At 48.7% G+C, this 13,641-nt stretch overlaps 1 protein-coding gene across 5 annotated transcripts in view; it reads left to right on the top strand.

Annotated features, from left to right (window-relative positions):
* ACACB (acetyl-CoA carboxylase beta) overlaps positions 1-13,641 on the top strand; it is a 132,606-nt gene that overhangs the window by 50,258 nt on the left and 68,707 nt on the right. For 4 of the 5 annotated variants that reach the window (XR_011250012.1, XM_069558243.1, XM_069558244.1 and 1 more), the window contains exons 3-4: positions 12,108-12,240; positions 12,432-12,570. Coding sequence is in view for 4 of the 5 variants with exons in the window: in XM_069558243.1 (XP_069414344.1) it covers positions 12,108-12,240; positions 12,432-12,570 (272 nt within the window). In the remaining variant the exon portion in view is untranslated. Of the gene's footprint in view, positions 1-34; positions 328-12,107; positions 12,241-12,431; positions 12,571-13,641 lie in introns of those variants that run through there. The other variant, XM_069558246.1, reaches the window with a different exon arrangement.

The following is a 13,641-nucleotide window of genomic DNA, read 5'->3' as shown; positions in this document are numbered from 1 at the left end:
GGGCCTGCCCGGAAGGCGGGGCCCGCCTCGGGGCGGGGCCTGGCCGGCGCATCTGCCCCACTACACTCGCGTGCCGGACGCTTTTCAGGATGGAGGAAGCCAGGCGGAGAGTTGAGCTCCTGCAGGCTGGTGCGCCACTCGGCCCGAGGCTCTCTAGGACAGCGCCTCCGCCTCTCTGTCAGGACCTGGCCGGGCCCCAGGACCGGGGTCTGCTTCACGGGGTTCGGGGGTGCATGCTCTGCGTCCCAAGAGCAGCCTGGTGAGCGGCAGGACGGTCGACATGAGCCCTGCCAAGTGCAAGGTCTGTTCCCCTGACCGCAAAGTAAAGTAAGTAAGTCTTCCAGTATAATGACCTTTATCTTTTTTAAGCTTGTGCCGAGTCCCTCCCACCCCACCCCCAACTCCCTGCCCGAGTAAAGACCAGCTGCACCACCCCGTCTTCCCCGCCTCCGCCCCCACCCAAAGAAACGCTGTCTTCAGTTTGGCAGCTGGGGAGATGGAGCCCTCCTCGAAGACGCTAGCTCGGCTTGGCATTTGAAGTGGAGGCAGTTTTGGCAATGATGCTGATTGGAGGAGGCAGCGCAGGAGCGCACAGGTGCCTCTAGTTGACAGGTTGGTGGAGGCCGAGCTTTCTGCCTCGTCCTCCCCTTAGCCTTGATAAGGATGATGGTTGCACATGGTAGGTATTTTTGAAGCCTCGTGATCATGAAGCCCGGGTGGGAGGGGAACTCACGTGCCCCTGGGCAGGCATCCCATCTAAGGTTGTTTGCTAAGCAGATGAGCGCTGCCATTTCTGTGCCTGAGTCCTTCTTGGTGCCAACTTGTTCTCATTTCTTTTTTTGTCTCATTTTAATTGCATTTTTTAAAATTACCAAAGTGATGATAATTATGTTCGTTGTTCAAAATTCAGAAAATTATAGATAAGCGAAAAAGGAAGAACAAACTCAACCCACATTTGATCTTTATTAACAGTTGCTATATAGTCTCGCAGCCTTGTGTGTGTGCAGATGTATTTTAAGTTATGAACTCGAATCATACTGAACATACTATGTCATAACTCACATTTTCATTTTATATCTCATTCTTTTATAAGTATTCTACCACCAGGCTCAGCAGACTATCGCCCACAGTTTGTTTTTGCGTACCTTGTGAGCAGAGAATAGTTTTTACCTTTCTTTCCTTCTCTATCTATCTGTCTATCTATCTACACTGGGTCTTAGCTGAAGCACATGAGATGTTTTAGCTGTAGCATGTAGGATCTAGTTCCATGACCAGAGATCGAACCTGGGCCCCTGCAATGGGAGCGTGGAGTCTTAGCCACTGGACCACCAGGGAAGTCCAAAGAATAGTTTATAACTTTTGAATGGCTGAAACAAATCAAAAGAAGAATACTACTTGGTGAGTTGTGAAAATTACATGAAGTTCAGATTTCAGGGTTTACAAATAAGGTTTTATTGGAACATATATAGCTGTTTTTGTGCTTCAAGGGCAGAGTTTAGTAGTGGAATAGAGACTGTCTAGACTCTAAAATATAAAGTATTTACTATCTAGTCCTGGACAGAAGACATTTGCCTACCCTTGTTCTGCAGCATGCAGAAGGGGTCCATTGTGTTCCTTAAAATGGATATACTTTAAAATGTATAAATAATCTCCTACAAAGAATGGATATTTGGGCTCCTTCTCCCTTTTTCTTATTATAACCAACACAGCAAAAAACAGCTTCATGGCTAAGTCTCTATCACTTATTCTTTTCCCAGGGTATATCCATCTGGCCCATAAACATTCCTTGAATATCTCCCGAGTATACGGTCTGCATCTAGAAACAGGAAGGGACCCAGAAATGTTTGGGAAACCTGAGCTCTGCCTTCTGGGAACACTTGGTCTGGTGGGGGAAGCAGGTGTTTTCTTAGTAATTCAAAATCACGGCCCCCTGGGGCAACAGTAATTAAGTGCTTCCTCTATGGGGTGCTTTCAAGATGCCAGACTGAATACTCTGTATGGTGAGCTCATGCCAGGTCTGCATCACCACCATGGAACACTCAGTGGGTGCTGTCACCCCCATTTTACAGATGAGGAAACTGAGGCTGTCGGGGCTGGTGAGAGGATAACCAGGATTCACACTCAGGCTGTTGCGCAAAGGGCTCTCCATGGGCAGCCATGTTCGAATGCTTGATGTGCTTGAACAGACTCTAAATGTCAGCCCTTCCTCATGTTGGACTAGTCAGAAGACTAAAGGACTCGGCTGGCAACTAGTGACTGTGGCTGGTGAGCACACCAAGGCAGTAAAGACTCCTAGAGCCAGAGGGACCTCAGTGGTTGTTGATTTCTCAGCTGTGGGCTTCAGAGAGAGCAAAAGATATGTCCCAGATGTGTGGCCACTCCTCCAGGAGGGAGGCTGGCCCTCCAGTTTTTCGGTCCTTTCGCAGAGCAGACTGTCAGAGCCTTCAGAGAGACTTGGAGGGCTCAGAATGTGTCTGAGCAGAGGGCCCGCAGAAGGGCAGGGCTCCCAGATTTGGGTCACGGTCATTCTTGTGCACTAAGTTTTTTGGGGAGTATGGGAGTTATATTTCTTCCACATTTGGATCCCTAATCTAACCTGTTCAGCCAAAACACTCAAATCCTAGAGTAACAAAAGCAGGTCAGGTGGTCTGGAAAGGATGCATTTTTTCCCCTGTCACCACAAAAACTTTAGCCTGCAACTCTTTTTCTCACTGCAGTGGGTTTTCATTGCGGCATGTAGGCATGTAGGCTTTTAGTTGGGGCATGCAGGATCTAGTTCCCCGACCAGGGATTGAACCTGGGCCCCCTGCATTGGGAGGGTGGAGTCTTAACCTCTGTACCACCAGGGAAGTCCCTAACCTATAACTTTTGTTGTTTATTGTTGTTCAATCGGTAAGTCATATCTGACTGCTTGCAACCCCATGGATTGCAGTGTGCCAGGCTTCCCTGTCCTTCACTATCTCTTGGACTTTGCTCAGACTCATGTCCATTGAGTCAGTGATGCCATCCAACCACACCTTAATCCAAAAGAATAGTTTTCACAAATACTTTAATCCAAAGAAATGAACTTGCAAGAAATTGGAATTGTCCTGGCAAGTTCAAAAGGCCATGTGATCACAGTGTATATAATAATGAAACTGAAAAGTGAAAGTCAAGTCGCTCAGTTGTATCTGACTCTCTGCGACCCCATGGAGTATAGCTTACCATGCTCCTCTGTCCATGGGATTTTCCAGGCAAGGGTACTGGAGTGGGTTGCCGTTTCCTTCTCTAGGGGATCTTCCCAACCCAGAGATTGAACCTGCGTCTCCTGCATTGCAGGCAGGCACGTTACCATCTGAGCCACTATGAAGATGCTTTCTTGGGTCACTGCATGGTTCCTCTCTTAGCTTAGAGTCGCTAAAAAGATGGAGCTAGACAGCCCCACTCTGCCACTGAGCTGTGTAACCTTTAGCAAGTGTCATCCACCCTCTGAACCTTGGTTTCCTCATCTGTCCCTGAGGCTGATCCTAACTGGACTTTCCAGGCTTCTTATGCACAGAACTTGAGTGCTGTCCTGAGTCAGCACAGACATTTGGACAGCTGATGACAGTGATGACAGGATTCGGTTGCAAAAGATGCCTGGGGAATTGTGAGGTGTTTAGGATCCTGTCCTGAAGGCCTAGACGATCTACTGAGGAGCCAGAACTAGCAGGAAGGCCAGGTCCCAAATGCCAGCCAGCATCCTTTGGTGTGCAAACAGGACTAGAGTTCAGAGAACAGATGAATGAATGTGGGTCAGAGTGGTTGGAGAAGAGCTGCTCAAGAGGAGTCTTGAGTGGAATAGAATGAAATGAAGTTGAGGACCATAAGGCAGAAGAATCTGGTCTTCGGTGAGCCCCACAATACCGCATGGTGACATCACTGCTAAGGGAATCCAGCTCAGCACCATGGCCAGTTGCCCATGTTGACCTGTTGATTGTTGGTCTGTGGGTGGGTCTCACTCCTGTGTCGTGCACATTAGAGTTTCCTGGGGGGCTTTTGAAAAATGTAGATGCCTGAGTCCCCCCTCAATCCCTGAACCCCGAGAGATGCTGATTGATAGTAGTCTGGGCATCAGTTTTTTGGGGACGGGGCTGTGCTGGGTCTTTGTTGTGGCATGTGCACGGGCTTCTCTTTAGTTTCAACACACGTGCTTCTCTTATTGCAGAGCTCGGGCTTCTCATCATAGACGGCCAGGTTCTCTAGTTGCGGCACGTGGGCTCTAGAGTGAGCGGGACCTCCGGTTGCCTCATGACATATAGGGTGTTAGTTCTTCAGCCAGGGATCACACCATCCCCTGCATTGGAAGGCAAATTCTTAACCTCTGGACTACCAGGGAAGTCTACCATTAGGATTTTGAATGTTTGCGTTTCTTATCAGGAGCCAAAGCACAAAGTGTGGAAACAACTTTCCCATGACTCCCCAGGTCGTAAGTAGTAGATTCGGATTCAAAGCCTGGAAGGATGGCTCTAGTCTGCTGGGATCTCTCAGCGGTGGCACTGTTAACATTTGGGGCCTTGCAGATGGTGACTGGAGTCACGAAATTAAAAGACATCTGCTCCTTGGAAGGAAAGCTGAGACAAACCTAGACAGCATATTAAAAAGCAGAGCCATCAGTTTGCTGACAACAGTCCATCTAGTCAAAGCTATGGTTTTTCCAGTAGTCACGTACAGATGTGAGTTAGACTATAAAGAAGGCTGAACCCCGAAGAATTGATGCTTTCAAACCGTGATGCTGGAGAAACCTCTTGAGAATCCCTTGGGCAGCAAGATCATCAAACCAGTCAATCCTAAAGGAAGTCAACCCTGAATATTCATTGGAGAAACTGATGCCGAAGCTGAAGCTCCAATACTTTGGCCACCTCGTGCAAAGAACTGACTCATTGGAAAAGACCCTGATGCTGGAAAAGATGAAGGCAAGAGGAGAAGGGGACGACAGAGGATGAGATGGTTGGATGGCATCGCTGACTCAATGGACATGAGTTTGAGTGAACTCTGGGAGATGGTGAAGGACAGTGAAGCCTGGCGTGCTGCAGTTCATGGGATCACAAAGGGTTGGACACAACTTAGTGACCGAACAACAGTCTTTGTGGGGGGCTTTGCAGGATGTCGAGAAGCATCCTTGGCTTTTATCCCCTAGATGCCAGGAGCACATTTTGACACCCAAAAATGTCTGCAGGCATTGCTGTGTGTCCCCAAGGGAGCAGGGTTGCACCCAGTTGAGAACCCTGGCCTTCAAAATTGTGTCTCAGATGTAAGTGCTTATTTTTCAAAGTCCAGACCATATAGTTACTTCCATTGATCTCAGATGGCTTTCTGCCTTGAAATTAGCTTCCAGGGGTCAGGTAGAGTCGGACTGGAAGCCCAGCTCTGCCACCTGCCAGCTGTATGACTTGAGGTCTCTGGGCCTCTCTGAGCCTCGGTTTCTTCACTGTGTGCAGGAGATTATGGCCTCCCCTGTGTAAGGCTGTGGGGATTCAGGAAGGCCCCCTCTGGGCCCAATCTATGGCGACACTTGAGGATGTTTATTCCTTCCTTCCACGTGCAGCCCTGCCTGTTCTCACGCCTAGGCAGCTGACGCTGCTTGGTGTTTCGCTGACAGCTCTCTTGCATCGTTGCCTGCACCTGAAGCCATCTCCAAAGTCACTGTGGCGTATTTCAGCCCCCACGCTTGTCTTGGAACGAATGCCGGCCAAAGGTCAGCCCCCCAGAGCTAATGTTGATTGGCCTCCAGCTTCGTCAGAAACAGATTAAAAATAGCCGCCTGCTCTGAGGCTGACCCTGAAGCAAAGCCACCACAGCAGCACTGTGTGTTCACCCACCTACTTTGCTGTGATGGGTTTGGGGCCCGCCTGATGGAGGGGCTGTGTCACCAGTTTTGAGATCAAAACGGCAGCCATGAATGGTTTTCCCCAGGCCACAGAAAGGTGTTTTTCTAGCGGTTAAGTTTTTCTTTGTTGCGCTTTAGGTCAAATTGCTGAGTTTTAAGGCTGTGTGTATAAAAATGGGATGTCTCAGATTTTCTGAAGCTGGAGGATCAAGCTAGCTGGTTGGGGAGACCATGGACAGAGTGGGGAGAGTGGGTGGTTGGGGAGGAGGCCCTGGGCGGAGGAGCAGCCTGATGCCATTCTTGGTTAGGTGGGGAGATCAGTAGCCCCTGATTCTCTTGGCATCATTGCACTGAAATAATAAAGTTTTCCGTGCACCCAGTGCTGGCTTTTACTTTCTTTCAGTTCAGTTCATTCCAGTCACTCATTCATGTCTGAGTCTTTGCGATCGCATGGACTGCAGCACGCCAGGCTTCCCTGTCCATCGCCAACACCCAGAGCTTGCTCAAACCCATGTCCATCGAGTCAGTGATGCCATCCAACCATCTCATCTTCTGTCGTCCCCTTCTCTTCCTGCCTTCAACTTTCCCTCCATCAGGGTCTTTCCCAATGGGTCAGTTCTTTGCATCAGGTGGCCAAAGTATTGGAGCTTTAGCATCCATCCTTCCAATGACTATTCAGGACTGATTTCCTTCAGAATTGACTGGTTGGGTCTCCTTGCAGTCCAAGGGACTCTCAAGAGTCTTCTCCAACACCACAGTTCAAAAGCATCAATTCTTCAGTGCTCAGCCTTCTTTTTGGTCCAACTCTCACATCCACACATGACCACTGGAAAATGTGCTAGCTTGTTTAATCCTCACAATCCAGTGAGGTACGTGTTATTATCCTCACTTTATAGTGGAGGCTACTGAATGCCTTACCTGATGGAAACCAAAATGACCATGGCTTTCAGCATCCCTGTTACAAAGTTAATAGCTTTCTCTTCTTATCGAAAATAATCATAGCATGATGGAAAATTTAATGAACGTAGGCAAAGAGAAGAAAACAGGAATGACCCGTTGTTCAACCACTGTGAGAAAACTGCCTGTTTTGGTGTCTGCTTTCCTACATGAGGGGTCTGCAAATGACGGCACTGAGGCCAAATCTGCCTGTTTTCTAAAGCAGGGGTCCCCAACCTCTGGGATCTAATGCCTGATGATCTGAGGTGGAGCTGATGTAATAATAATAGAAATAAGATGCACAATAAATATCATGTGCTTGAGTCACCCTGAAACCATCCCTCCCCCCTTGCCCTGTCTGTGGAAAAATTATCTTCTATGAAACTGGTCCCTGGTGCCAAAAGGTTGGGGACCACTGTTTTAAAGAAATAAAAACAGGCTGTTACTCAGTGAAACAAAACACGCTTGCTGGTTCACGGAATATAATTCTGATGAAAGCCCTGTCCACATTTGCAAGATGATACTGACCTCCAGAGTCCTTTTCCAAGTCCCATTTCATTTTAGCACTTCAATCCTAGGAGGTTTTAGAAGAGAAGCTGGTTGCAATTTATGGGAGGCAGGAAGGCCAGCTCAAGGGCCGCAAATCACTTGTCCATTTGTTTGTTCTTCCAGGCAGCATGCAGAAGCCCAGTTGAACTAAGAAAGTCTTCATTGAAAAATACAAATCCTCTTATGGTATACCCTCATGCCCTCACGATGGGTTTCTGTCATTCATTTCTGGTTTTGTTCCCTGGCCTGGAAGTCCGTTTTTTCATTTCTGATAGGCAGAGCCTGGAGAGGGTGAGGGGGACAGACTGCAGGTTTCTAGAAAGCTTTCCCCATGGGGAACTATCCTGGATGCAAAGACTTTGTGTAGCAGGAAATGCCCACACCAAATTTCCTGGTGTGATGGCAAGAGCCCCAGTCCTGTTTACTTGCTGGGTGATTGCCTGGCTGGGCCTCAGTTTGCCTATCTGTAAAATGGGATCTCTTTCCCCCAGTGGCTGATTGGCCTACAACTGTGCTGTTCCCAGTGGCCTGCTGGCAGTGTTCCTTAGGACCTGTCAGTTCTTCACCAAAACTTTTTGGCCCCTCAGACCCACCCTCCCAAGATGCCTGGTGACACAGTTGTTGGACACATCCCTCAGTGGCAAACCTCTAACTTAATGCCTGGCAGGCGGCTGTCTCCCTGGTTGAATAACCCATTGGTGGGATGAGAGAGAGTGGACAGAACGCCTGATTCCGCACCTGTTTAAACCTCACCAAAGGACAAGAGCTTTTTCTTTCACATCTTATTTGTCCAGTTTTGGCTGCACCGTGCCTTCATTGCTGTGTACGAGCTTTCTTAGCCATGCTCAGCGGAGGCTACTCTCTGATTGCGGTGAGCAAGCTTCTCATTGCGGTGGCTTCTCTTGTTGGGGAGCACGGACTCTAGGGTGCTAGGGCTTCAGTAGTTGCAGGGTGTGGGCTCAGTAGTTTCGACTCCTGGGCTCTAGAGCGCAGGCTTAATAGCTGTGTCCCAAGCTTAGTTGCTCCGCGGCATGTAGGATCCTTCTGGACCAGGGATCAACCCTGTGTCCCAGCCGTTAGTAGGTGGATTCTTCACCCCTGGACCACCAGGGAATTCCAAGATTTGTATTAAAGAGCTGGAAACCCATCAGGTCCTGGCAGAACGGAAGCAGGAGTTAGCAGTGACATTTTGGAAACTGGAAAGCAGATGAACAAGCAGTCAGTGGTTAACGGAACCAAGAGGTCTGAGCCATAAGGAGCAGAGAGAGAAGCTGAGGGCCTGTATCCCGAAGGCACCAGGATCAGCAGCATTGTGTACTTCGGCATCCAGGGACCCCAGCGTGAGGAGGACAAGGTGAAAGAATCCCAGGTCCCCTCATGTGCCCAGGTGGCTGGGGGCTGCCCACTTCCACCCCAGTTGCAGGCAGGCGGTTTGATCTCTGGAGGATGGGAAGTAGAGGGTCTTTGGACTGGACACTGATGAGCATAGTGGAGCGTGGGCCTACTTCCCAAACCAGAGGATGAGTGCTATGTCGCTGCTGAATCCTGAAAGCTGTCCTATTCTCCAGACCTGTCCCAGCGCCTGGCCAACCTTTAACTTTCAGGCAGAAGGCTGAGCACCAAAGAACTGATGCATTCGAACTGTGGTGCTGGAGAAGACTCTTGAGAGTCCCTTGGACTGTAAGGAGATCAAACCAGTCAGTCCTAAAGGAAATCAACCCTCAATATTCATTGCAAGGACTGATGCTGAAGCTCCAATACTTTGGCCACCTGATGCAAACAGCTGATTCATTAGAAAAGACCCCGATGCTGGCAAAGATCGAGGGCAAGAGGAGAAGGGGACGACAGAGGATGAGATGGTTGTATGGCATCACTGACTCAATGGACATGAGTTTGAGCAAACTCTGAGAGATAGTGAAGGACAGGGAAGCCTGGTTTGCTGCAGTTTGTGGGGTCACAAAGAGTAGGACACGACTTAGTGACTGAACAACAGAAGCCCCACAGACTTGTCCTCGCTGGGGGAACTGGACCAGCCAGCGAGGATGCCTCGAAAAATACTTGGAATTCCCCAACACACAGCCCTCCCTCCCAAACCACCCTGCATTGAGCTCAGGGTTCAGTGACTTCACCACATGCCCAGTACTTTTCATCAACTCTCTGGTTCCTGCTCTTGGTCCTGAGAGAGCAACCAAGGCTTATCATACATTCAAGTGCAGTTTCTAAGATGGAAGGCAAACCGCAAACACCCAACCAGAAGGGACACAGGACACATGGGAGATACGGAAACCACATCAGGAGAAGAGAACTTGGAAAAGCTATCGTAAATACCCTCATCGGGGGTAGGGAGCACACATAGGAACAGGGTGCATAGGAAAGGGGACATTTACAGCCCCAAACCAAGCTCTTAGACATTGAAAGCACGCTATTAGAACAGTTAGGAGATAAGGCTGAGGAAATAGCCCAGAAGGAATAAGAAGAGTAATAAGAGAGGGAAAAATATATAAACCTGTGGGCCAATTCAGGAATTTCAACATCCAGATAATAGGAGAAAGTGAAGGAAAAAGAGGCAGTTAAGTCACTAAGGAGATTTTGTTGTTGTTCATCACTGAGTTATGTGCAACTCTTTTCGAGCCCATGGACTGCAGCATGCCAGGCCTCCCTGTCCTTCACTATCTCCCAGAGTTTGCTCTAACTCATGTCCATTGAATCAGTGATGCCATCCAACCATCTCATCCTCTGTTGTCCCCTTCTCTTCCTGTCCTCAAATCTTTCCCAGGTTCAGGGTCTTGTCCAATGAGTTGGTGCTTCACATCAGGTGGTCAAAGTATTGGAGCTTCAGCTTCATCATCAGCCCTTCCAATGAATATTCAGGGTTGATATCCTTTAGGATTGACTGGTTTGATCTTGCTGTCCAAGGGACTTACTCTTGAGAGTCTTCTCCAGCACCATAGTTCGAAAGCATCAATTCTTCAGTGCTCAGCATTCGTTATAATCCAACTCTCACATCTGTACATGACTGGAAAAACCAGTAGCCTTGACTACCCGAACCTTTGTTGGGAAAGTGATGGAAAATTTGCAGATAAATCTCCGGATTTCAGCTTCCAGATTGAAGGAACCTGACAGCTTCCCAGTGTTACTGATGGAAGTAGACACATACCTCAGCACATTCCTAAAATTGTTCGCTAAACTTACAGAATACTGGCAAAAAGAGAAGAACCTACAAGCTTCTGGATAGGAAAAAACAGGTCACCTACAAAAGGACCAAGGATCAGCACAGCTCTGGTTCTAGCATTCTTGAAAGCCTCAACAACAATGGCTTGAGGCTTCCAAAATTCTTAAGGAGAAGGCTCTCCCTCCTAGAATTCCATGCACAGCTACATGATCGGGTCCAGCGTGAGGGCAGAAGGAAGACAGTTTTAGAACATGCAAGGCCACACAACATTTGCTCCCCCGAACACACTTTCTTAGAAAGCTGCTGAAGGATGTCTTCCACTGAAGCAAGAGGGTAGATCAAAGAAGGGCAAGACATGGAGGACAGAAAAGCAAAGGGATCTAAGAGAACCAAAGGAGATCTCTGGGGTGAGAGCGACAAAAGAAGCCTGTACAGCCGGGACCAAGACAGGCACGTTGGGGCCTCGCTGTCACATGTCCTGGAGAGTGTCATCTTTTTAACTGGATGAAACCACTGTAGGATGTGCCCTAGCAAGACGAAGGGGTCTATCAAAAAAGAGGGAGCCATGTGGCACTCTGAATTCGGGGGATAAAACCCCCAGGAAAGGCACAGGGAATCCTAAGGATGTTGGTGAAGGGAAGTCCCAGCTGATGGTTGTACAGGGTCTTAGTGGACTGTGTCCAGATGCAAGCAGTGTCGAGGCCTTCAGGAGGGATGTGGCCAATGAAAACGCAGTGGAACTGATTGTCTTACGTGTCCTAGGAGGCTGAGGAGTGAGATGAAGATGCAAGGAAAACCAGGCTAAAAAACAAAGTAATTAACTCCAGGAAAATAAAAATAAGAAAGGGTTATCTGATATGCCACAAACCCTCACCTGTGAATAATGATCCCAGACTCATAAAACACCATAAATCTACCAAATTGCAGGTTACCTGTGTTACGAGGTTGGGGAAAGGGGGTGGGGTGGCTGCTTAAGAGCAGTAATTCCGTGTCTGCCAAGATAACAAGCTCATAGATGGATGATGTCTTAATGGATGACTCACAGGATAACGTACACACATCGTTCAGAACCACGGAGATGCGTAAATGCCAGAGTCAAATGTGATTTCCTCTGGAGTGGGGTTCTAGAGGGGCGATGGGACAAGGACCTTCTATTTTGTTGTTATACATTTCTTTATTGTTTTCAGGTTTTTTTTTTAAGCTTGATATACAAGTACAGAAAAGCACACGAAAGGTACAAACTGCTTCACAAGTATAAAGTATCAGAATGTGTACTTCTCTGATCTTGAACTTGTACCCTGTTGTAAGTTGTTTTTTTTTTTTTTTTTGGTATTATTTGAGTGCCTAAATTGTGAGAATTTATATAAAGAGTGAATTGAAGATGAAAACCCTGAAAATACAGCTTAGGACAGATCGTTCTCTTCTGCTTCTTTCGTGATCTAACCTCTTGAAGTCTCCTCGTAAAGTGTTTCAGGGTCCCCAGAGAGGGACTGCAAAGCTGCAGGAGTCTGATGGAGTTCGGCTTCTCTGTGGAAGTGAATTTCCTAGGGGCCTGTGCGGCCCCAGCCTGCTTGCTCACGGGTCTGCCCTGCTCCCTCGCAGGCCCAGCATGTCGGGGCTCCACCTCGCAAGAAGGGGCCGAGAGCAGAGGAAGGTGGACCTGCACAGAGACTTCACTGTGGCTTCCCCTGCCGAGTTCGTCGCGCGCTTTGGGGGGCATCTGGTCATCGAGAAGGTACAGGTGGGGTCCTGGCACTCGGGGTGGGGTGGAGTAGGCCAACCTGCCTCAGGCTGCAGAGAAAGGCCTGCCCGTTGGTGAGCACTTGCAGAAGCAGGAAGTACCCTCGGAGGCTCTCAGAGGTGAGATGAACCCTGGGGTAGCACGTAGCCTCCAGCACAGGTCCCCTGCCCTTTTCCTCTGTCCAGGTGCTCATCGCCAACAACGGTATTGCCGCCGTGAAATGCATGCGCTCCATCCGCAGGTGGGCCTATGAGATGTTCCGAAATGAGCGGGCCATCCGGTTCGTAGTCATGGTAACGCCAGAGGACCTCAAGGCCAACGCAGGTACTCCGACCCTGACTCCCTCCCTCTCTGCCACGCCCCGTCCTCACCTCCTTCACTCAGCCTGGGCCAAGTCCATCCTGTACCCCAGAGAGCATTGCAGGGTACCTCTCCTGATTCCATATTTATTTCCCAATCTTCTCTATTTAATTAAAATGTCTGCTGCTAACAAGAGTGACCCATATACCTTATAAAAATGCAAATGGTTAATATGCAAAGTGGAACTCTCACCTTTGAGGAACGTCCATGTTACAGTAGCTTGGCATCTTTTCCTCCAGATGCTTTTTTCTTGCATGGGTATGTGCTCTTTTTTCAATCATTCCTTCATTTTTCCACTTATTTACCACTCCATGTCTATCAGCATAGATCATTCTGTTAATAACTATTGGGCAGTTTGATTTTTCTACAGTCCATGGGGTTGCTAAGAGTCGGACATGACTGAGCAACTTCACTTTCACTTTTCACTTTCACGCATTGGAGAAGGAAATGGCAACCCACTCCAGTGTTCTTGCCTGGAGAATCCCAGGGATGGGGGAGCCTGGTGGGCTGCTGCCTATGGAGTTGCACAGAGTCAGACACGACTGAAGCAACTTAGCAGCAGCAGCAGCTTGATTTTTCCCCTGAACAGTTGTGTCCCTTTATAGATTCTTCACACAGCAGCCAAACAGATCTTTAAAAATACAACTCAGGTTCCATCAGCATGCCCCACCCCCCACCCGGTGTCCAGCACCAGCTCCCTCACCCCCCAAACCTCCCCATAGTGAAGGTCCTGGGCTCTGCTCTGCACTGATGGAGTCTCCATTTTATTTACTACAGTGAGGACAGGTTTGCTCGTTAGCCCCATTTTACAGATGAGATAATTGAGGCACAAAGGTGTGATTCAGTTGCCCAGGGTCCTGGAGATTGGAACCATGGGCTGAGTCCACAGCCTGATGCTGTGGGGTCACTCCTCACACTCGGGCTAAAATTTGAGAACCTCACCAAGGCCAGTTAAGACCTCACATGACTTGGCCCCTACTGGCCTCCCAAACCCCCATCTCCTGCCTCTCAGCCTCCATCCCTGGGTCCCAGTCC

Source organism: Ovis canadensis, chromosome 17 (genome assembly GCF_042477335.2).
Source record: "Ovis canadensis isolate MfBH-ARS-UI-01 breed Bighorn chromosome 17, ARS-UI_OviCan_v2, whole genome shotgun sequence".
Taxonomy (NCBI): domain Eukaryota; kingdom Metazoa; phylum Chordata; class Mammalia; order Artiodactyla; family Bovidae; genus Ovis; species Ovis canadensis.
The sequence above is the reverse complement of the archived record's forward strand: the minus strand, read 5'-3'. Positions and strand labels throughout refer to the sequence as shown.